This window comes from Parasteatoda tepidariorum, chromosome 2, assembly GCF_982258835.1.
Source record: "Parasteatoda tepidariorum strain Cologne lab strain chromosome 2, Ptep-v5.0, whole genome shotgun sequence".
NCBI lineage: Eukaryota > Metazoa > Arthropoda > Arachnida > Araneae > Theridiidae > Parasteatoda > Parasteatoda tepidariorum.
In genome coordinates this window covers 107,877,773-107,903,335 of record NC_141756.1, presented here as the reverse complement: position 1 = coordinate 107,903,335, position 25,563 = coordinate 107,877,773, and the positions used below count along the sequence as shown (strand labels likewise).

Genomic DNA, 25,563 nt, shown 5'->3' with positions numbered 1-25,563 from the left:
TACTTTTAAGAAAATTATTTTTTCAACTTTAGATTGAAGCACGCCTAAAGTATACCCTAAAGTAAATGTGAAATAAACTCTGGAATCTATAAATAAAATACATTTATAAACAACTTAGAGTAGAACTCAAAGGCTAACTTGTTTAAAATAGCTGTCCTTGTAAAAATTTAATTTTGATTCTTGGTGATAGGGGATATTCTATTTTCACATTCAATTTGTTATATTTCAATTGTAAAACTGACTTTTATGTGTTTTAAAAAAATTTATTTAGGCTAGCTATAAAAAAAATTGTCTGAAAACCTATGCCTTTTTTCTTGCGTAAAACTTGTTTTAATATCCGCCTGATGTAATCTAATATACCTTGTTATTAAATGAATAAGCCCAAGAAACTAAATATTTAAAAAAAAACTTCATTGATTTAAAATATAATAGATGATGATAATTTTAGACATGTTTTGAGCATTCAATAATTAATGTCACTAGTCATTCCCGCCTGTCAAGTCCTGAGAATGGGAGCTTATATTTGAACGCTTGAAACATATCGACTGTTATTCCCTCTTAATTTTTTTAAGCCAGTAAAGTTTTTATTATCAATTAAACTGTTTCATATTTGGGTCTTGATCATTATATTGATAAGACTTTTATGTTCTTAAAAGTAAAAATATGCATTTTAATATTTCAACAGGATTCACGTAGTCCTTAAAAAGTAAGAGAACCGTGGCATCAATGTGGCATTTATGAAGTTATCTTTAACTTTAAAACTAAAGTTTTGAGGCCAGATATTTTGAGTAAATGAGATTTAATAAATTAACTGAAGTTTTTGGGCCACAATTTCAGTACCTTAAGGAACTTACGAACTTTGTTAATTATAGTAAAATATATAAAAACTGTAAAATATATAAAAATGTGCATTAGAATAACTATAAAATCTTTTTCTTGCACTTTCACGAAACTTTGTATGGAAGACTCGATCGAAGCTATAAAAATGATTTTCTCTAAAATTTTGATTTTATTTATAATAAGTTGTGTAAATTTGATTTTAGTATGAAATGCTCGTAAAAATGAATTAAAAACAACATAATAAACTAAAATAATGTCAAATAAACAGTTCATATATTCAAGTTTTAAAAGCTCAAATTCAAAATTTCTATCATTTGAATAAAGTTATTCAGGGTGATATCTTTTTTTATTGCTCACTGTATGAATGTGTGAGTATGTACGTGTATATATATATATCCATATGCATATCCATATGTTTTTTGTATGCAAATTTATGTACACAAAAAAACTGACCTACTTGAGTAACGTTTGATTTAAATGAGTTACTTAAAATAATCTAATTAGTGCATAAATTTTTTTTAATTCAGACTCAAAAACCTACTTTCTTCGAAAACATATATCTTTTTTTTTCAATGGATTTGGATTTCTGATCCCAAATAAATAGGGAATCTGGAAAATATGGTCCTCATAGTTTGGTCAGGAGAGCGATCCAAAGTTTCAACACCTTAATTTTATTTTTATATGTTTCATTGTATATCAAACTTTCCAATGAATTGAAAATTTTTGCACATAATTGTAAATTTTAGTTATCTAAGGATATTTCATGCGAAATTAGTAAATATTTTATTATTTTACTCCATAATAGTAAAAAAAAATTGTTGGTCATATTTGTTGGTTATATATTTTTACATCTTATTAAAGAATATAAAACTTTACATAGCAAAATACGAAATTTGAGCAAAATCATTCGAATAGTTATTGAAGAATTTAAAATTTCGATTTATATTACAGATTGTATAATAAAACCGATTTCCCTCATATTTTGCCATATGAAATTGCATTCTTTAAAATGATGTCATTCTGATGTTGTAATTTTGTAAATGATGCAAAGTTTTTCCGGCTATTGTTAAATTATATAATAAGGTACTTATTTAAAAATATTTTTTGTACGAAATTATCTTTGGATCAACAAAATGTATCGCTTTGTGCTGAAAAGAAATTTTAAAATAATAAAATATAATCAGATTATGTGAGAATAATTTAGTATGATGAAGTTCCTCTTCTAGTAATTTGTTCGAATAGTGATATTTTAATTTTTTTTTCAGCAATTGAAACTTCATAGTTTACTCACATTTTTTAACTTTAAATTTTAAATTAGTTATATAGATGAAGAAAAATTTGCTTGAAGTATAGCATTTTTTTCAAATTTGGTTTGATACCAGAATTCAAAGGTTTGACGCGGCTTCTAGTCTAGATCTCTATTTCAATTTTGTACGTATAAGCAGAATTTTTTGAGCATTTTTGTTATTTGATTTTTGTGTGTATAAATTAGAAATGAATAAACTTAATTATAGTTTTGGGTGCCGTATGAGATGTGTAATGTTAATGCTTTGGGTGCAAAGTGTCTATCAAACAAACCTCTTTATTAAACGTAGAGATGTACCGGGTTCTAAAATTTTGTCTGATTTCTGGTGTAAATTAAATCTCTTTACCCGGACGATTCCAGGCACCACTAAACTTTTTCAACTATAGTTCGTTCACCAGGAGATGGCACTTGATTTCGCCTTCATCACGTGGTATCTGACAATACTATTTCGCTATTTTTGGGATGTGAACAAGGCTGCTATTTAGTGATCGTATGATAAAAATACTTATATTTATTTGATCTCTCTCTCTTTTGAGTAAATAATTTGGCATATTGCTGTAATATATTTAATTAGCTAGACTAGCGAAAGGTATAATAGCAGATGATAAGATGAAGTAAGTGACTGAAATCGCTGTTTGCGTTTGACACGAATCAAGGGTTGTCTCTATTTCAAGTGCGGAGAAGTTTCTCCTCCCGTGTAAAAGGAATTCTTCGTCAGAGGAGGTGGAGCCAAGTGCCAACTCCAAGTGAACGAACTATACATGAGTATTGAAACATTTATGCAAAACAATTTGAAATGTTTCGAATTTTTATCAAACAAGGATCGTACAAGATATAGTTCACGCAGATTTAATTTTCTCCTAACTGTAATAAATGCTTGGTTTTTTTATTTGTAGACTTGGTCACGAATTTCTTTTTTAAAGTTTCTGAAGAAAGTTGAATGTTCTGATGTAGAAGGATAAACGTAAAACTTTGCTATGAAAAGGAGACATCTGCTAATTGTAGACTTCATAATAAATTAAATTTTTCTATAGAATTAATAAGTACAGTTTCGTTAAACGTATGATTTAACTATTTAAAAAAACTATATAGTAAATGAAAAATATTTTATTATCAGGGTTAAATCATTCAAAGCCTAAAATTAATTTAGGGGAAGTGATTGATTTAAATAAAATCTTGTAGCATTTTTCTATATTTACAAATGTTGAACAAATAAGTGATTTTGTTGTCATAATTCAATCTCATTATTTTAGTAATTTTGAACCTTCAAAAGACAAATAATTTACAATATAACTAGTAGAAAACAAATTTTCTAATAAAATGTGAATTTCCGATGATTAATTTTATTCATGCATGCTTATTTTCAAAATTCAACGAGAATCAAATTTTATTAAAAATATCTTATTAAAAATACTCATGTTTTGTTAGTAACTGTTATCTTATACTTTTATAAAACGTTAAACCTACAAATCCAAAAAATAAAAACACATCGAAATTATTAATTAGCAGAAAGCATGTTCAGTATGAGATTTAACCATAATGTATTTTATTTTATAACTGTTGTTGGTCAGCAGACCCAATATTTTGAGTTAGACAACCATTGTTTAATTCCGTAGCCTTGTTATTTTAAACCCAATCCAGAATACAAGGGAACTCCTGGATCAAGTATTGGAAGAAATTTGCCTTACGTGAAGCACTTTTTGATGGAACGAGCCGGCTTTTTATTTACATGGAGAGGAAAACCCCGAAAAACTAACACGGTTAGCCTCATGGCAAGGGGACTCTAGCCCATGTTCCTTCTATCACTGAAGATAATTTACATCAGCACTGTGGTCGGTGCAAGCTGAATGCGGAATTCATATCGACCAGCCATCGCTGAGATTCGAACCCGGTTCACCTCATTGGAAGGCGAATTATGCGTTTTTTAACACGCATATATAATTTATTTTCAATAGTTCATTTTCTTAAACACGCATTTTGACCGTTTTCGAGATTGTGAATTTCGAAGTTTGTCAAGATTTAAGAAATATCTTATTTTAAACACTATTAAAATGCCATTCGGAAAATAACCGTCTGCTCATCCAATTAACCTTCACATTAAAGAACCTTTATAATCATTTACAACTAGTATGGACATACTATACACAAAACTATATGGTTTTTTCTAACCATTTACAACTGGCATGCTTTCAAAGCCGGAAAAATAAAATAAATTTAATTGGATATTGACTTTTCGTTAGATGATGGACATTGGAGTTGGGAAGAGGTGTGTTTTATTGAGAAGAAATATTGTAGTGTGAATACTGGAACCTTCTGTCTGTTGGCAGTGAGATTGACAGATTAGCCCTCCAATTAAAAGACTTCAGTTGGTTTGGTAAAATTCTGGTCGTTTAATTGTGTTAGATGAAAGCCGTTAATAAAAGGGTTTCTCTCACTGTTAACATTTTGAATACCAACTTATTTATGGTTATTTAACTATTTTGTTTGAATATGGCCAAATAACACTTGGTTTTTAAGTATTTTTTTTCGAGAAATTTCTAACAGTGAAGTTAAATTTCACTGCCTGTGAAAATAGCTTGTGGTGAATAATATTGAATGCAATCTTTGCAGGGAAAACATTCGAAAATACTCGCTCCAAAGTTTCAACTGAACTCTCAGATTAAGAAAAATGTTTCGACGCCTACACATTACGTTATAGAGGGAGTGGGGCAAAATGTTCATTTCTACAACGTAAATCATTTGCGCGCACTATTAAAATACCGTTACCATGGATTCTCCTTTTCTATCTTTGAATGCACAATTCCGGCACAGGATTTTATTATATCCATTACAGCAGTGTTTCCCAAACTTATGACCTTTGTGTATTCTTTCTAAATTTCTTGTAACGCTGTGTTACCACTAATAAAAGATGATTTTAAAAAATATGTTTCTTTTTCGGTACAAAGTTTTGTTAATAAGTATTTTGCTTCAGTGAGAAGGATGCATCAGTGTATGTAAGTAATTTGCATCAGTATAAAGTAATTTGTATCAGTGAGAAGGATGATATTGCTCTTGCAGTGTTCATCATAATTCGGTTATCTTGCGGTCAATTTTAGTCTGAGATGCGAGTTCACGTTCAATAATCTACTTCTTTTTTTCGACTTTATGTCCACGAATGCTGAAAAAAGACTTCACATAAATATGAAGTTGTAAAGGGACAAAATATATTTCGCAACTTTTTCTTCCACTCCATGTAACGCAAATGCGGGTTAGCTCCATCGAAAAGTCCTCCAGGAAGGCAAATTTCTCCTAACACTCGATCCAGGAGTTCCCTTGTCTTCTGGATTGGGTTCAAAATAAAGACCATGGAGTTGAGCATTAGTAGTCGTAAACCCACAAAAGTTGGGCCGACTGTTCAACCACTGTTATGAAATTTAAAAAAAAAAAGTCCTTCATTAATTCCGACCCTATTTTTTGCTATATTTGTGCTTATTTCCTACACATCGATTCCAAGCAATTTTGTTTTCCTGCATCAATTTATTGATAACATTGAAGATATTTTCTCCTGTTGTATGACCTAATAACGGCTGACAAAATAAAATCATCATGAATTTTTGAATTTTTTTTCGTATCTAACAAACGCTATAAGATTTGCAAAATTCACAATATAGTGGATTCATTGAGTTGTAATGCATAATAACGACTTTGAGAAATATCAGATAATATAAGTTTCACATTATTAGACGTATCAATGATTCGTCGCTGAAACTGTGTTTTTCGAGAGACAAACGTGATCAAAAGCTTGTTCCGCTTTTTGGCCTATCATTATTTCGGCCATTATTTTGGTTGCAGGCTTGATTAAAATTTCCCCTGTGGTTTCCATTACATTTCGCCATTAATAGCGACATACGATAAGAAGCTTCTAATATCTTTTTATTCTCACCACCTGTCAAAACCCGCATTATTCAAATCCATAAGTTTATTTTCAAAAAAAAAAAAAAAAAAAAAAAACTATCGATTTATATTTGTATTTCTTATGGTTTGTTTCAAAATGGCGATTTAAATTGGACGGTTTCATGTTTTCGTTTGTGAGTTTTTCAGAAAAAATGAGGCAAAGTGGAAAAGACTCATTTTCTTCTCCAGTCCATGAGAATCCAAACTGAAGATATTCTTGGTCATAATTGCGGGTTTTCTTCACTTTTTCTTCACAGGTTCTTTCAGTTAATTGCTACTATCATCACTGAGTGTTGTAGATATTAACCAGCGATCTATATTCTATGTTAGGCACAAAAATTACATTTTTTAAAAATAATCAAAATAAGTGGAGTTTATTACAAACCTTTACAATAAAAAAAAAATTGAGCAAAAATTAAAAATCACAACTAGCCGTTGACATCACTAATAACTGTTAACTCTGCAAAAAATAGGCAAAAGAAAAATATGTAATCGTTAATTTTTATGGATAGCATTGTTTTCAAATAAAATGTTTTGAAATTTTCGTTTTTGAGATGTTTCGCGTAAGAACGCACACCCCCACTAAACCGTGCCCCGAGGGGTACACGTACCACACTTTGGGAGAAACTGCATTACAGTGTACAGTCACCTTGAATAACTTTTGTTCTAATAATCAGATTTTCGCGTACTAAGTGTGAATTCCAATAGTTCTCAGGGATTGGCCACAAATACGCTAATTAATTAGTGTTATCTATTAAATTGCGATTTCAGATAAAACTCATTTATATATTCTCGAAGAAGATGGTCTCAGTTCGGAATTAGTTCATTTCTTACGATACATTCAAGCAACCAATATTTGGAACAATTTTAACATTTACAGATATTTTCATATAAATATATAATATGAATTTAATATAAAAGTGTATATTCAAATGCAAGAAAATTACCGAAACATTGGTTTCGTGGTAAAGGAAGAAAAAAAGAAGACAATTATAAGTTTAACTAATATAGATATACTTGTCTCTCATTGGTTTAAAAAATATGTCAAGTCTGCGAATATTTTTTTACGAAGGTAATGATTTTTTTTAAAAATTTTTCAATCCAGTCTATTTTACCATTTTATCTTTTTATGAATATTTATTTAACCGATATGCATTTCTTTTCAAATCAGTTTTATTCAATTTGTAGTAGAAAAGAAACTGTTTTAGTAAGTTCATGGTTTCATTTTTCATAAAAATGAGAAAAACTTTATTTTAGACAGCTTAAAAAGGTCGAATAAAAGCTATGGTGAGTAGTTTCATTTATAAAGTGACATTAGATACTGTTGCAATATAAATTTGTTATTTGGAGATTTTATTAAGAAGAATAATCTCAATGTCTTACTTTTAGATATTATGGATCAGAAGAACATCAAAAAGTCACCAGTCAAAGATGTGAATGATAGGAGAGAGGAACGCCGTTCGGAAAGGCTAGTGGAATTTTTATTATTCATTTTGAAGAAATATTTTATTTAGGTGACCATTATTAATAGTATATTAACTTTAAAGTTAATACATTTGCATAGAACAGAGAGTGAATCTCTTAAATATATTATTTTCTTGCAATTCTTCATTTATCGATTTGATTTGTCTGATCTGTCATTTACTTTTATATAAAATGTTCACAAAATAAGTTTAACAATTTTTGAAGTTAAAAACAAGAATATCAACAAAAATAAAAGAATTGATAGATACATATTCGATTAATAATTAAATTCTAATTTGTAAATTTGATAACTTTTAAATGATTAATAGTTTTGTTATCATTTTCAATTAATTATTTTTACTAAATAATTTAGTTACCGATAAATATTTCATTGAAAAAAAATTAATAGTTTATTATTAAGTAATTGAATAATGTTTGATTATTAATAATTAAATAATTACTTAATAATTAACTACTAAATAATAAGTTAATTAATGATCGATAAATATTCTTTTAAATATGTATTCTTGATCAATTATTTAACATGTTAAGTTATTAATTCATTTACTTCTCATCATATTTAATTCTGACGTCAGTCCTCCATCTATACGACTGTTTTTCTTTTTTTTTCTAATGAGAATTTGGTTTCAAGTTAAATTCAGCAACGAACACATTCTATAATTTATCTAATGCGATCATCAAATTATTTATATTTCGGGGCTGTATTTCTTACAGAAATGATGAAAGAAGGAATGAACGGTCGGCATCGTTTTCCACCAGGCGAAATAACGATAGCACTGATGCTAACCCGCCTGCTAATCAGGCTGATCCAGTTGATCTCAATCAAGCTATACTGCTAGTAAGTGTATTTTAAAATGTCTGTTTATATTCCTTATCCTTCCCTTACCATCAGCCCCTGAAAAAATATAGTTGTAATGTAGTTTTTCATGTAGGCTTACTCATTCCACAGTTAGAGATTACCCAGTCTTGCCCTGAGAGCAGAGGTTATCCTTATTGTACTTAAACGTAATCTTATTGTAACTTAAAGTAAACGAATAATAATCTAAACTAAAAACACTCCATATAGCTCTATTGACCAATAAATTAACTTAGAAATAACTTATTTATACAGACGCCATTAATTAAAGAACAACAGGACGCCCGTATGATACGTTTTCTTGACTATTAAAGTGAAATCCAGTCTGTGTTCTAAAAAAAAAATTTTTTTCCCACGCAGTCGAAGTACCCGGCCTTACCCTATTCTCCCTTACCTTTATTTAAGCATTTCTTTTAAAAAAAGGATTACCGAGAAAGATCAAGTTATTCAGTCCAGAAAAACTGAATCAGAAAACTGTAATGGCCTAGGAGATAGAGCGTTCGCCTCCCAGCGAGGTGAACCTGGTTCGAATCCCAGCGAGGTGAACCTGGTTTGAATCCCAGCGAGGTGAACCTGGTTCGAATCCCAGCGAGGGCTGGGAGATACGAATTTCGTATCCAGTTCGCTCCGACCACAGTGCTGACGTAAAATATCAGTGGTAGACGGGTAATGGGTTAATCCTTTTGTCATTGGGCTAACTGGGTCTGGTCGAGGTTTTCCTTTCCATGTGACGCATATACTGATTAGTTCCATAAAAATGTTTTACCCAAATACAAAATTTTCAAAATGTTTGATCCAGGAGTTCCTTGTCTAAAAATTTTTAACCTTACAATTCGAAATTTGTTCGACTATTCATAAATAAACTAATAAATATTTACTAAAACTTATTTTTTGCATGGATTTTTCTTAGGAAAAATAAATTTTATACTTGTATGCAAAGCAGTTTCAATTCACTAAAAAAAAAACTTCTATGAAAGACGCAGAAAGTGAAATTATCATTAAGGAGACCAGATTTCGACCATTCTCCTGACCAAACTATTGGGTTTATATTTTTCATATGGTTTCAGATCCTAAATTTTGGGGATCAAAAATCCAAATCAGCCAAAAGAAAGACATGTTTATTCAGAAAAAGTTCGATTTTTGTGTCTGATTTCATATTTTGAAATAGTGTTTACAATAATTAATAAACATATTTGAAATCATCCCCTCTTATCATTAAGATTGAATCCTAAAACTTGAAAATCTGATAATTGGGGAAAGAAAGTTATTCTTTTCACTCAGTGCTTGTGCTCACTTCATATAAGCAATGAAATATTTAAGATTATTAAAAAGCTAGCATGAACTCTCAGTGAAACCAAATGTTGATTAAACTGAATTATCTGCTAGCAGAACTACGCTATTGTTGAAATAATTCAAAAGTAGTTTAAGAGATAAATTAAATAAAATCTTGTTTTTCACTCTCAAAGGTATTCGAATATTGAAATTACAGATAATTTTTTTCCAATCTCATTAACTTTTATAGGCATACAGCAAATACTAATTCGATGAAAATTTTTCAGAATATTTCAGATCTCAAATAATTTTTGTTTTCAAACAAATAGAACGGAATGTAATGCACTTTCTGTCACCTTAAGGAAGTTTTTCTTAATTTCAAAACACTTCTCGGATTCCTTTCAACAATTGTAAACTATGAGAATGCGTTCTCTAACATTTGATATTTATTGTAATATTTAATTATTTACATTGTTATATTATAATACTTTTATTTTTTAAAATTTTCTTTATTAAATATTGAACAAAGAAAAGATTTTTTATTTAATATTTTCACTATAGCAGCTTTTATCGAAATGCGGGGTTAAGTTTTGCAATTAAATTTTAAAGTTTGTAAATTAGCTAAGTTGCGAAGTATTTAAAAGTTATATGAAGATAAATCAAATTCTCTTATGAATATAATTTTATTGAGCTTAGATTATTGGTTTGATAGGTCATTTTTCTACACGATAATTATCTTACACTATTTTGTCAGGGCCTGAATGTAGCATGATCTGAGAAGCATTTGCCCAGGACCCCTAAATATTAGTTTTTAAAATAGACTTCAACTTAAGGTTTAAATTTTACACTTTATTCAAATTTGTGATTTGCGATTCATTAAATTTTTACAATATTCTAGTTTTTACGCATTCTGGTAACTTGTGGAATTTTCGGTTAAATTTAAATTAATGTAAATTTCAATGTTATGTAAAATCTTGTTGTCCCTTTATAGGAAGATCTTAGCACTGATGATGCTGATGAAGAAATGCAAGATCTAAGCTTGAATAAGTAAGTTTATGCTAGACTAAATGCACAAATTAAAGCATCAGTTCATTCCTTTTTTTACACTAATTAATCTTTGTACAGCTTTTATAAATGATATTCTTTATTTCATCAAGAGTTCTTAAGGTAAAAAACAGATTCATCGTTTGATTTATGCATCTTTCAGCTCTATTCCGTTTAACGCAACTTAACTCATTTTAGAGTACTTATATTAGTTTATAAAAGTTTAACATCTCCTCCACATGAAGATTTAAGCTCCAGTATTTCGTGATTTAGGGCATCATTCTAGCAATGTGGTCAGTCAGCATTGCGCTCAGGCAATCATTACTCCCAAGTCAAGTTGAAACCCAGCACTGCTCTACATAAGGTGTCTATTTCCATAACACTAATTGTACTTATTATCACAATTAACTAAGCACAATAATACTTTTTTCAATTTTATGCTCTCCCTTCACACCCAGTACATACATTTCTCTTAAAACTTTTTAAAAATCAAAGAGAAAAGTTCGAAAATGGAGGAAAAAAAAGCATTAAATCAGAATTTTTGAACTTCATTGAGATTTTAATAATTGAGTGACGTCATTTGATATAAGTAGAATAAGAAATTGACAATTCCAAAAATTCACTTAAATAATGTAGACATTAAATCAAATAATGAATTAAAGAATTCCAGGATTGAAAGAAGCAGGTTGTGATTGAAAAATCATGAATACAGATTTCTTTTGATAGTGTGAAATAAAAATATGGGCATTGTTATTTTAATTTCGTATGAAAAATCTACGGTTTAAAATGAATTAGTAACTTTGCCATTTATAAGTAACTTGCATATTTACCCTGAAATTAAACTAATATATCATTCTTTATTTTTCAGTGTTCCAATCATCAACGTTAGCGATGAATCACCGGAGGCTGCTACTGGAACATCAGCACAGGGGTCTGAAGATTCACAGGTGAAGACCTTTTTACCTAACGGGTCATTTCGTCTAGGCGAACATGTTTCCAAATTTCAAGCCTAGTTTTCATGGCGAACAATAAAGTATCAAGATTCCCTTAATTTTTAATTTATTAAATAAGACTTTTTTAATCAAAGAGTTTTAAGAAGCCACTTAAACACTTCAAGCTTTGTTTGGACAAAATTTGCTTGCCATATAGGCAAAGTTTTGAAGGGGAAAAATTATTCCCATTATCGTGCTGTCTCAACCAAATTTGGTGGTCTTTCTATTATTAGACTCTAGTTTAAGAGTATAAACGCCCTGTTCATTTACACAAAATAGTTTTATTTGTTAAAAATATTGTAACTAATTAAAGGTTGGTAATACTCATTTCAATATTTTAGTTTTTATAGCATCCTTTAAAAAAATATTATAGTTGGAATTCTCTGTTTTAGTTTTATGGTTGCACATTTAACAACTAAAGTTTTTATTTTTAAATTTTTTAATATTGATGGATCAATTCGATTAGCAAAGAATGAAAGCTTTTTTTTTCTTATCTTTTTAAGACTAATATGAAGAAGCGTTGAGCTTTTCAATTACATGAGAATGTAATAATATAATTAATTTATATTGTTATTATCATTATTTACATTATTATTAATTATATAATAATTAATGATAAGGTAAAATGTAATAATACTTTAAACATAATCTATGTAAAATATAATAGAGTAAAAATAATGTGTTATGATCAGGTCATTAAAAAGTGTTTCCACATTCTAATGTTCCTTTGACTTAAAAAAAGTTGAACAAAGATGTTCAAGATTTTAAAAGATATTCGAGCTTGTTACAAATACACGCAAAAGTAGATACAAGTTTCTGACGAAAAACTAAATTTAACTTTTTGCTAGTCCAACTGCATCTGGCCCTACATATTGCTGAATTTGTTATTAATTTTTATTTTATAACCGTCGTTGAACAGCCTATCCAATTTTGAGTTTACGGCTACCAATGTTCAACTCCTTAGTCTTGTAATTTTGATCCAATCTAGAAGACAAGGAAACTTCTGGATCAGTACCCCCAGAGACATGATTTGTTATGGGAACATGGAGGATTTTATGATGTGACTGATTCAACGTGCACCAGTCATCATTTACTACACGGGGAGTCTTCGGCCGGTGGAGATCAAACCCACGACCTCTTGGACAAGGGCCTAGTTATTTTTGTTTCAGTTAAAGTTATCCTTTTTTATTTCAAAATAGTTTGACCAGAAGAAGAAAAAATCATTGTAAAATTCGTACTCTCTAAAATATGCTTGTTAAAACAGGTTTAAAAGTATGAAATTTTTGAAGTTTGGTAGAGTTACTACACGCAATTATTTGCACTACGTTCAGTAGGTGAGGATACACATAACTGTTTTATAACCGTCGTTGACCCAATTTTATGGATTTACGACTATTAATGTTCAACTCCGTAGCCTTGTAATTTTGAACCCTATCCAGAAGACAAGGCAACTCATGGATCGAGTATTGGGAGAAATTTGCCTCCGTGGAGGATTTTTTGAATGAGCTAACCCGCATTTGCGTTACATGGAGAGGAAGACCACGAGAACCTAAGTTTAGCCAGACGGCAAGGGGAATCTCACCCATGTTCCGTCTACCACTGAGGATATTTCACGTCAGGACTGTGGTCAGTGCAAGCCGGATGCGGAATTCGTATCGACTGGGGATCGAACCCGGTTCGCCTCATTGTAAGGCGAAAGCTGTATCCCCTGAGCCATCGTGGATCGAAGGATCCTGATTTTTTGTACCACATTGAGAGTGGGAAGGTTATTTACAGTACCTTCAAAAGTATAAACACTTTTTTTTCCTATCGCCTTTTTGATCTGTAAGTAATCGTCATCTCTAACGTAATCGATAGAAGAGAAAAAAGCGCAAATTTTCATTATAATTTTTTTGTTTATGAAATGTTGTCATCAAAGAGTTAAATATATGAACAAATAACTTGCATGCAACTTTCAAAGTCGGTTTTAAATAAAGTGGATTTTCTATGTATCAATATTTATTAAAATTAAGAGAATGGTTTCATTCTTTCCCTGTTTGTAAAATAAGGGTTAACATTCGGGAAGCATGACTAAGGAGAGGAAGCGCGCGAAGCAAACCTAAACATTGCTACCTTGACAAGTGAGGTATTATTTCTGAATTATTCTTTTTCGCAAAATCAAAGGAAATTAAACGTTTGAAATAAAAGTTCAGAAGCTATTTAGGTTTTAATTATAAAAGAAAAACTTATTCCTATTCACAAGTCTAACATAGTTATCTAGACAAGTGAGATTTTGTTTCTTATTTATTTTCTATTACTGAATCAAATACTATACTTTTCTTATTCTGAATAAAAAATTAAAGCGAAACCCTGTGGAAATTTTTTCATTTTCTTAATGGTTTCGTGTGTACAAAGAACAATTTTTTATTATTAATGCGCCTGATACTAGATCAGTAAAATTTCAGATACAACGCTAAAACCAAATCAAAATTTAGTCAATTGAACAAATAGTCTATGAAAGTATAATTTTCTTATAGTATGTGTTAATTTAGAAAAAATCATCTATAGAAAATTTAATTCTATTTATTATACACTTTTTGCATCGTGTTTTTTTTCTCATTTCAAGAATTCAATGAATGAGAGGAATATATCTCAACATTTTCATTTTTAAAGGCTTTTAAAAAATATTTACTTTTTTAAAGCTCTAAAAACTAGAAACATTGTATGTAATTTCAAGTTAATGCAGAATCGAACGTTACTTTAAAGGGTATAGTTAAATTTAAAATCCTATAATTGTTCACTGCTCACACCAAGCTCAGATGCCTTTACTCCATTCATGAGTTATATGTGCTAATTTTGGTGTATGTTTGGAAACAGTTGGACGGCATTATTTACAATTGGGCAGAGAAGGTGCACGTTTATTTTCGTCTCACACGATGCTGAACATTTCACGGAAATAGAAGTTAACTGTTTTAAAAAGGCATGTATTTAGCTTAAGAAAGATAATTACGTTCTTACAAAAAAAATTTATCAATATAAATGTACAAAATAGTTTTAAATTATTTCATTTCTTCGTTTCAGTTAAACCTTGTTCGAATTTGTATTTTCTTTGCGTTGTGAGTATGCTTGATTAACAGACTAATTTTATTTTAAGAAATATTGTATGCACTCATCTCGAATGAATGAATTTTGCTGCAAGGTAAAAAATAGTTTTACTCTCTCTTGTGTGGATCATATGTTACTGTAATTACGAATTTTAGTGTTCCTTAATAATAGAAAAGGATACTTTATTGTATAAAAGAACATTCTCCTGGTATCATGAGGCACCGAGAGTGACCTATTGTGTTAAAGTATACTGTTAAGAAAAAGTAGTTGTGCCACCATTTTTGATGTTGAGACAAACTAAAGGGGAGGCAGTCACACTTTTTTTTCTACTTTTGATGTTATAGAGTAGTTATAGTTACCTTTATAATGTTACAGTTTTATTTATTTCTTCCATCTTTTTTTTAGCTTTATTGACAGCGCATGTTTTGATGCGCATTAAAATCAATTTAATAACTTTATTGCAAAAAATTATCGTTAAAAAAAACAAGCACGTTTTTAGTGATGTATTTGCACTAGTTTAGTCATGTAATTTTCTGATGTAGTCAGTCATGTAGTTTTCTGAACGATAACTAAAGTTTGGGGCTTCTAAATATATTAGCAACTAAAATTTAAAGCTGTTAAAAATATCTTCTCAATTATAAATTTGTTACGAAATAGCTTGTTCGGGTTGAGATACTTAATTTTTTGCAATATTCGAGTGGAAGTTATTTTGTTAATTTGCTTCAATAAGTACCTAAAACCCTTATGTTTTAGAAATGACATAATTAACTTCGCAAGATATTATGAAAAAGTTTATTCTTTTTTTTTAGTTAATTTATAAACATGTAAATTTATAAACATGTAGTTGTGAATCTGGTGAAAAAAAAAGAGAAATGAATGCTTTGTTTTACAACTTTCGCATTTCTCTTGCAGGCGGAACCTGGTACCAGTGGATCAACCCAACAACAGTAAGTATTTTTTTTTTCAATTTTTGTGTTACACTTTATTATCAATTTCTTTTATATATTATAATTTTCAATACCCTTTTTCATAGTCAATGTCGCTTTTTGTTTAGAAACTTGCCACACGATTACAGTTAAAGCAAACTAAGTAAAAAAAATGCAAATTTCAAATTGAAATTTTAGTTTCTCTAGTTGGTAATTGTTTTTGAAAATTGAAGCGTTTTTTTTCCTCTTCACTGCTTTTTAAAAGACTAAGGAAAATAAGACAATTGGTACGATCGCATTTTCATAATTTTTTTTATTTAGATGAGAGAATAGTTATTTGAATATTTACCAATGCTTTTTAGTTATACACGACAACTAAATTACCCCGTGTGAAATATGGACATTATCTTTTGGAAAATCATTGAATTTATTTTGGAATTTGAGTCATTTGTATTTAAGAATTACAAGTAATTTGGAGTAACAGTTACCAATAACTTTTTTTTTATCCTCTGTAAGCATTTTTCTACAGTTAGCGTAATAGAGTATTAATTCTCTGTTCCAATTATGAGACAATGAGTTTTAGAATGGATTCCTATTAATTGGTAGCGAACAAAATTTTTATTTAAAAATTTTGATCGAGGATTTTTACGAAATGTTAATGACATTGAATTGTAAAATAATGAGTAAATATTAAAATGCCTTATTTGACTTTTTCTTAAGGGAAATAAAGATTCTTGTCGCTATAAAATGAATTTAATTGGTAAAAAATGTATACTTTTTTCAATTTTACAGCTTTGGTTAATTTGTAAAAGTGATAATTTTTCTCTTTTAAACATAAGAATTACTCTATCATCCAGTAATTGATAACTGTATTTGGAAAATCGCTCAAGCTTTTATGGTGGAGGTAAAATCATTGCAGTTTTTTTGTTAAAAACAATTTTTAAATTTATTAATATTTAACTATAGCATTCATCCCAGATTTTAACTCAACCTCCTAAATCATTTTCCCCTGCAGTTTCAGCAAACTTTTATTGGGTAAAGCAAGCAGAAAAAGTATCACAATCTTAAACTAATCATTGACTGAAGGAATCAAAAATTTCCCCTATCATGAATGGCCATTGTAGTAATTTCTGGAACAGTTGAGCTTCTTACGATTCGAGGAAATTGAGATTTTTTTCTTCTTTTAAATTGATGCTTAATTTAGGAAATATTATTACATCATAGCCATGATGATAAAACATGAGGATGTAAGGACGAAGAGATTCCTTTAAGATGAAGAATTTTTTAAAGATTATTCTTGGGGTTGAATCCCCTCTTTTCTAACACCCAGGTGATTGAATTGTTCCCAACGGACAGTTAGGGGCGTGAGAAGAAATCCAATGCATTGCTGGAAATTCATCGAAAGATAAAATATCCAACTAAGTCAATCCCACGTTATTCATATTAAAGTTTAAATAATTTCACTCAATCACCATAAAGATCGTGAGAATTAATATAACTGTGGCAAGAGAAATTTCAAAGAGTTAAAAATAGATGCTTGATCGCGAGTTATGCATTGGGTATTGAATCAAAAAGTTAGCAGTTACATGGATTGATAAGAAGAAAATAAAATATTGATATTAATTTTTTTTAAATGTAATAAAAATTAAATAATCCGTTTCAATTTAAAATTGGATTAAGAACTGTTAAAAATTTATGAAGTCAAAGAAATTTTAAAAGTTGAGAAATGCCTTCCGGGGCATCACAATAATGATTAGCCTTCATTTAATTTAATGTAAAATTATTGTTCAATAAATGCTATATTCTTTGCAGTAGGTTGACTGTAGATGAATGTGTTGACATAGCGGACGTTTTTAGAGATTATAGGCGCAGGAGTAACAGTGAGCCTGTAGTAAGTAAAGTAATATTTTCTATTTGAAATGTTAAAAGAATTAATACCTTTTTTGTAATAAATTTTTTAGCTAAATTCTATTTAATGCATTTTGCAAATTCCTTAAAGCTAAGAATAACTAAATTCATTCAATTTTACCCCGATAGATGAAATGGATATTCAGTAATGCATTAATATATATTGAGCTTTGTAATAGTACGAAGAAGAGATTATTTGTTAGCAAATAAATGAAAACATTGTTTTCTTTCTGAAAGCAATAGCGAAGTTAACTGTACTATATAAATGGAATGGCTAAATAAATGCTACATTTGTTTTTAGTAAGTTATGAAAATTTGAAAAAGGAAGTTACAAATTACTATAAATTAATTTCATAGGTTTGTTGACCCATTTGAAATTTTTTCATGCAGTTTTTAAAACATTCCCTCATGATTACTCTATTACAATTTACGACTAAGGTGTTATTATTTGAATGCTGCAACGGATTTTTCCCTAGAATTTCAGTTCCGTTATAGAAAGGAAAAATGAATCTTTCCTGTTATAGAGAGGTTATGTTACTAATCAGACTTTTCATGTCAATGCTTTTTGAATCATATTAAAATTTATATCATTCTAAGTTCATTTTTCCGTTTAAAAAAGTAGCACAAAGGACTGACCGTAAGACTATTCTGGGAGATCAAGGACTTGCGGCAGTGATCAATGAGTGGCTGGGTGACCACTTTGATCATTCCGTGAAGTGGCCGAGAGTGCGCGGTATCGGTCTTCGTTAAACTGTTCTAATGACAAGCGGGACCAAGAGTTGTTCAAAAGACTTGAGGACCAAGAGATGTCCAAAAAAGAGAGGTCCATCCCTTCTTCGGAAGATAAAATTTATGATGGCAAGTCTTCAGGTCAGCTCCCGACCCTTGCAAATATCCCTTTGTGCAGCTGTAATGTGACGTAAAAAATTATTACTATAATATCAAAAAAAAAATTTTTTTTTCCTCTGGCGAGTTTTGAAAAGGAAATATTTCTTTGGCTATATCCAATTTCGTGGTATTTCTACTCTTACATAGCTCTATCAATAAGTTTTCAACATTCTTTTTGTATTTTGTAGCGCCCAGAACATCGCAGGTCTTCATTAATCGTAAAGAGATATCCTGATGAGAAGTCACCAGGGAGAGAACCTCCCCCAAAGTAAATATATGACATTTGTTTAATTTTCTTGGGATCAATATTTTCAAGGTCTAAATTTTTTTTACTGTATTTGCTAAATCAGTAAAAATTATTTTTATATAGTGCTTTTTTTAAAAATTTATTACAGAACATTGTTTTACGTAAGGTTTACTTTCAAAACATAACGTAAAACGTTTTTCTTTTATGTTTTAAGCAACTATTTCATTTTATTGATGATCGTACTGTAGTGTGATTAGAATATTGATATTGTTGTGAGATGAGAATCTTAATAGAGGTTTTCTCGAATTAAATGTTGGAAGCAAAGTAGAGTTAAAAAAGTTTTTCGTAACCGCTCCAATTATTCAACAGATTCTTTTGTTTCCTATATTTTTTAAAGGGGGGAGGCAACTAAAAAATTGTTCTGCGGAAAAAAATTAGACTTAAGAAAATACATTCTCCGTCAAGCTTGAGAATTGATGCTCTCTCTGGTAACAAGAAAAGCCGCTGGAAAAAAAAGCAGCTTAAAACAAAAAAGAAATTAAAAAAAAAGCAGGTAAAATCATTGCTATACGAAATTGAGCCTGTGTGAAAGTTTAGGAATTATTTAATTATCGATTAATTACTTTTCAAAATGAATTAATATACAAGAATAAATTTGAGTTTTGTAGTAAGAAACCTCGCACATTTCATACTTAATACTTTCATTTCATATATCGAATTTCCAAAAATTTTCTGTTTCCAATAATTGCCCTAATCATATGTAATATGATAATCACTAAAAGCTTTTTTTAAAAGGAAAATTGCATAATATAATGACGTATTTCATCATTTTTGTAAATATTTTGAAATCATATGAATTACATACTGAGAGATTATTGCTAATTGATATATAATATACCATCATACGAGGTAATTAAAAAAAAAAACTCAAGTTCTTTTAACCTCTTTCCGCACACTTCAGATTAATCCTGAACATATATAAATTGATTTCTTCAAAAGTATCTTATTTAATGTAATTAAACATTTATTTAAATGTAACTTTGGAACTTTGGGTCGTTCTATTGATATAGTTTTTAAAGAGAATCTTGATTTAGTGAGTCAGTTTTACATTATGACTCTTGTGCTCTTAAAATGTAACGTTTTATGAAATATTTCTATCCGTGAATTCAATTGAGATCGTTCGGATATGGATAATAAGAATTAGCTAAAAAAATTGTTATTAAAAATTTTATATGCATTTTTGTTTGTGGAGAATCACATATTTGAACTCTTATTGGTTCAATGGAAACTACTCTTAGTTTTACTTTAAGCTTTTTTACAAAACTTTATCAAACTGATTTTGTCCTTAAGATCAACTCATCATTTATATATCTTTCAGTATTATTCATAATACAGTCAAACTCCGCTATAAATACTTTTTATAGTGAACTCTAGGATATACCGATTTTTAAAACCATCTATACTATGGAATGTGGCAGTATGCATTTTTTCTTGTTTGTTTCATTATTGAATTGGTTCAGCATTCAAGAAAGCCGCATTCTTCCAGTATGAGGAATAAATGCTTCAGGCCAAAGCAGATGCATTTTTCTGAGCGATTTGGTGAGACTACTTTTATGCTGATAGGTTTAAAAAGCTGAATAATTAGCAGATTAAAAATTCTAGAAAAATTATCTGAGAGTCGGGAAATGTTTCCATATCTGATGTGGAGGATTGCTCATCAGCTGAAGATTACTAATTCTTTTTTTCTTCCTTTTTTTGTACTCAAGACGAAGAGTAATAAAAAATAAAAGTTAACACATTTTTGTTGCTACGAATAATTTTTGTCATTTTTGTATTGCATTCTTTAGTTATTTACATAAATAATGTATAATAAAAAGGAACCATTACTTAAAATTGGTTGCGGATTGGATATAGTGACGTCCCGGTAATAGTGAATCGAAATTTCGGTCTCTTAAAGTTTCACTATAGTGGGGTTTGAAGAAAATTTATTTTCTTCTCTTTTTCTATTTTAGGAAAGTTGAGATTGTAAAGCACAACTGCTCCATCATTGAGGAGGAGAATTCTGTAAGAAAACAATATTCTGTATATCTTTTTTTTTATGCATTATAACAAATTTATTTAAATAACATTTCTCATATATTTTATTGATACAATGGATGATGATGGTATACAGCAAAGTAATGCTTTATGTACAGTGCCCTAAGAATAATAAATCAGCCTAAATTACTTTTGATTTAGTAATTAGCTTTTTTAGTACTTTAACTTAATCTTAATTTCTTAAAAAATAACTTAAAAAAAGTCAGATATTTTACAAATTTTGTATTTTGCGATATAAGTACATTCTTTAAAATTTTGTGTATATTTTGATATTTAAAAGTTCTTTGAAATATAAAATAAAATAATAAAATAAAAATCAAATCAAAGTAATAAAATATATAACAAATATATTTAGCATATATTTCCGAATCTAAGCCAATTCGTGTTGATGCCGACGGAATTTCTCCTGAAATTAAAGACTAATATAAATAAGGTATGATGTTGGAAATGAATGCTCTCGCAGTGGGTAAGAGAAGCGAATATTTAATTAGTTCTTTTAAAAGATAACTAACAATATGAATAGAAGTGGGGATCACTATGAAGACTCAAGTAAAGATGATAACATCGGAATATCCAGACATTAAAATGACTGAACAGGAATTAACGGATATACTGAATTTATCGGATGTTATTTAATTCCTTTTGTTTGTATATTGTCATTCCCCTAAACAAAGCTGAGCTGAAAAACATACCTTGCAATTTTCCTTCTTCTAATTTTAAACTTTTTAGGAATTCCGTTTTCAAAGATCTAGTTTTGTAAGTATTTTTCGTAATATTCACTGATTATCGCTAAACAGAATATTTCTGTTTAAGATGTCCGTTTATAAGAAGAGATTTCTTTCGGTTTATGTTCGGAAATATGCAGCATTAAAAGTAACTTTTTGCACTCTTTTGGTTTAAAAAAAAAATTCATAATTGAGGGTGAAAAATTTTCTATTCATTCAAAAAGCTCTATATGAGGGGAAATTCGAAATAACTAACATTAAGTGGTTCAAACTTAGAAGCACTCTTCTGACTAAACTATCTCTCAGATTGCGCTTACCAGTTATATTTTGCTAGTCAGAAATCCTCTGTAAAAAGGTGTTTTTGTTCAGAGAAAGTATGTTTTAGTGTCTGATTTTGTAATTTAAAATATCGTCGGTACTAATTAATTAGCATACTTGAAACCCCCCCCCCCTTGAACCATTAAGATTGAGTACGTGAAAATCCGATCAAAAATTATTCACGGCGTTCCGTATTTTTTTCCGCACTACGAATTTGAAAATTTTTCAAAACTTAATTCGAAGTTTAGAGTTGGTGAAAATGTTTTTCAAAAAGAGTTATAAAAATTATTTATATGCAGCTCAGAGGGAGAATATTTTCTTTAGAGGTCTCAACATCATATCGTGAACATTCTTGTTCGAATATATGAAACCGCTGTTTTTCAAAGGTTCTGTTATAGCAAAAAATTATACTTTTTTCTTGCGAATAATAGGCTAGTTTGCAACCCCTGAATGTTTGTCCAATTTTTAGTCAGAGCTTTTATGCTAATTCTGAAAATAGGCCTCGAATTCTCAGTAGGGGGAAAAGACGAAGTTTTGAGAAAATGAAAAACATTTGTGATCTAATTTTGTAACATTTGAAAACTTACTCAAATTCTGCATTATCTGGGCCCATAATAGTTTGTAAGAAATAAAAATAAGACATTGTTTTCTATAATTTTGATCTTTGTGGAAAAATATGACCAAAAAGGCGATTTTTCTAAAAGAGTTTCATACTTTTTAAGATATTTAAGCTATTTTTCTGTTCTAAAGCCCAGATAATTCTTCACAGCAAAGATGGAATATATAGTTAAAAATTTTAGCTTTACTTCAAGTGTAAGGAACTTAAACTCTGGATTTTTTTTTACTTCCATTGGTGCTTCGAAAAACCATGTTAAAGGATAATATTAAGTCTTAATTACAAACAATACTTTTTTAAGCAATGGATTCAAAACTGTAACTTATTTCCAAGAATCCCAATTAATGCTATCTGCTGCTTATAAAGCGAAATGTTTCAATAAAAAAGTTTCAGAACGTGTTAGGCTCAAAACCAGACTCTGGCATTTCAATTCGAGTAGATAAAGGGAGTCGAATAAAGGATCCCAGTAGAAACTCAAACAATAGATTTCTTTTTTGAAAAAAAAAGAAAAAGAAAAACTAATTAAAAATATTAAGTATGAGGGAATCATAGATGCGGTTATTTTGTTTTAGGTTCAACGATTTTTCCGGAATAATATCGAGACATGATAATTATGTATTTAAGCTAGGTAAAATGCTGGTAAAACTTTAGTTTTATTTTTTAATTAGATAACAATCGTTGTAGCAAAGCTTTAGTAAACTCTTCTCATTGTTACAACATACTCAATAGATACGTAATAGATTTTTTTTTTATTAACTTTAAATATTGTCTGTCTTTTGAAAAAAAACACAAAAAAAACATACAATAAAAAAATATATAAACTTAAATTTAGACGAAAAAAAATTTAGAGCATTTCTTAAATTCAAGAAAGCTATGTATAAAGATTTTTTTAAAACTTACATAGATTAGGAAAGTTTGTTTCGAGGCAACAGAAAAAGGCAACTTCGCGAAAGTATTCGGCCACGAAAAATATAAGATTGAGGGCATCATTAGAAAGATTCAGTAGGCAGATCCTGAAGTCCTAAATAACAAGCGAAAATTCTCACGAAAAAGTAAACTCGTTATTTTACTAGTCTTTTAGACAGACTTCATTTATGGAACCCTTTGATGTACTTACTAAGTTTACCTGGTAGTTTTTTAGAACAAAGTTCACTTAAACTAATAAATATAACTTAATTTGCCTGAGGTGCAAAAAAAAAATAGTATTCATTATTATTTATTTCTTATGCTTTCAAATTTTATGTATGACTTCCTAAGTAAGATTTTACTCTGTTTTCTCTTTTAGTCCTTGTTAGAGGAAATTTCGGCCCTGCAAAGTAACTTATCTACCGTTGAGTCCCAAAATGTAAGATTTTTTTATTGCTTCTTGAAACTAGAAACTTTGTTAACTGTCAGGACAAAAGTATTCGGACACCCCAACTAAGTCATTATTTCGTGGTGCTGGTGTTTCTAATGCCATTTGCCAATACACCAGCAAGCCTGGTTGATGAAACCAAGGGAATTTGAGGCAGTTGTGGAATTTTTTGTTTTTCAGTGGCGCCATCTATGGCCGAGAATACGACTTCAGCCACACACACAGCCTGGTTTAGAAGGCTTCATCCACAGACCGTAATTTTGACCTGAACCAGAGAGTGGGCAATCTTCAATTCATTTGTCATGGAAACTTGTGGACGATCTGCCATCAATCAGGCTATTTTTAGTGGTATACTATTTCGCGGTTCGGCCACTGATATTATTTGTTAACTGCATGATGGAACAATGTAGGCCTATTTCTCTTAAAGCAGTCTACATTAAAACATCAAGACATGAGGTTTGACGAAAGGGTTGCTGGAGTAGTTTTCTGTTGGACTAACTTTTTTAGAGTGCTCGGATACTTTTGGCCAGATATATTTTAAACAATTATTTTTGTATCATATCTTAAAAGAAGGTAATATATTGTTTTATAAATGAATTATTTTGAAGTGATGTATTAAATATTTTGTCATTATGTGGAATTTTTCCATTGTGTTGAAACATTTAAGTTGAACATTCAGTTTTATATTATGATACAATTCTACTTACCAGAAATGTATCTATTCAAATAATGAGGAAAGTATTTCATAATTTATTTGTGATTAGCGTAGTCGCTGCCATGTATTTAAGGATGTTTTTCAACTCCAAAGAGTATTTTAAATACATAATTTAGATGCGACATAAGGGAAAAAAACCTTCATTTTAAACTCAATAAGACACACAAAACTTTCCTTTTTTGAATGAACACTTTTTACACCGCAAAATGTGGCAATTATGGTTCTAGTAAGGAAAACAGTAAAAAAATCCTTAATCTTTATAATCGTTGTCTCTAAAAATATTAAAAGTGAATTAAGCAACTTTTGTACTTTTTGTTATTTAATTTGTTTTGAAAAAGAAGTAAGATAGAAAATTTATTTCTTTATTTCAAATTATGTTATTCTAAATGTTCAAAATTTAAAAGATATTGGTTAGACAAAAGAAATTAAGCGTTTTGAATTGTTTCTTCCAAAGCCAAAATTAATGCATGAATTAAACCTTTTAACCTGTTTCATTACCATTCCTCTCAGTCAAAAATTCAATGAAATCGATTTGCGAACCCAAATCGCTTTTTTCATTCACTACTCTTCGACTACTTTGGCCTTAATAATTGGCCTTAAATAACTCGAATGAGAAATTTCAGCAGTTTTAATCATTTACATTTTGCAATGTAATAGGATTTGCATATTGATTAGACACAGAACAATGTATTAAAATGTATCTGTAACATAACTGCACTATAAACTTTGTGTAATATTGATATAATATTTCCGTTATTATGACAAATTTTTCAGAACACCCTCAAAAGACAGAAATGAAAGATAAAATTTTATTTATTTATAAATAGGAAAAAAATTGCTGGTCTTCCTCTATTGTGAAAATGTTTCGGAGCAAATTAATATTTATACTGCTTAAATTAGCAATGTTCAACGAAGAATTATAACTTTTTTACGTCTGTTATTAATGCAGAATTATAG

General features: G+C 29.4%; 1 protein-coding gene across 2 annotated transcripts in view; it reads left to right on the top strand.

The window, feature by feature from the left end:
• The first annotated feature begins 8,159 nt into the window (after positions 1 to 8,159).
• LOC147816001 (uncharacterized) overlaps positions 8,160 to 25,563 on the top strand; it is a 30,297-nt gene continuing 12,893 nt past the window's right edge. For both annotated transcript variants that reach the window (XM_087157984.1, XM_087157983.1), the window contains exons 1-8: positions 8,160 to 8,402; positions 10,684 to 10,739; positions 11,605 to 11,683; positions 15,725 to 15,759; positions 17,551 to 17,629; positions 18,723 to 18,802; positions 20,794 to 20,845; positions 23,823 to 23,882. In XM_087157984.1, the coding sequence (XP_087014110.1) occupies positions 10,717 to 10,739; positions 11,605 to 11,683; positions 15,725 to 15,759; positions 17,551 to 17,629; positions 18,723 to 18,802; positions 20,794 to 20,845; positions 23,823 to 23,882 (408 nt within the window). In that variant the 5' untranslated portion in view covers positions 8,160 to 8,402; positions 10,684 to 10,716. The remainder of the gene's footprint in view (positions 8,403 to 10,683; positions 10,740 to 11,604; positions 11,684 to 15,724; positions 15,760 to 17,550; positions 17,630 to 18,722; positions 18,803 to 20,793; positions 20,846 to 23,822; positions 23,883 to 25,563) is intronic.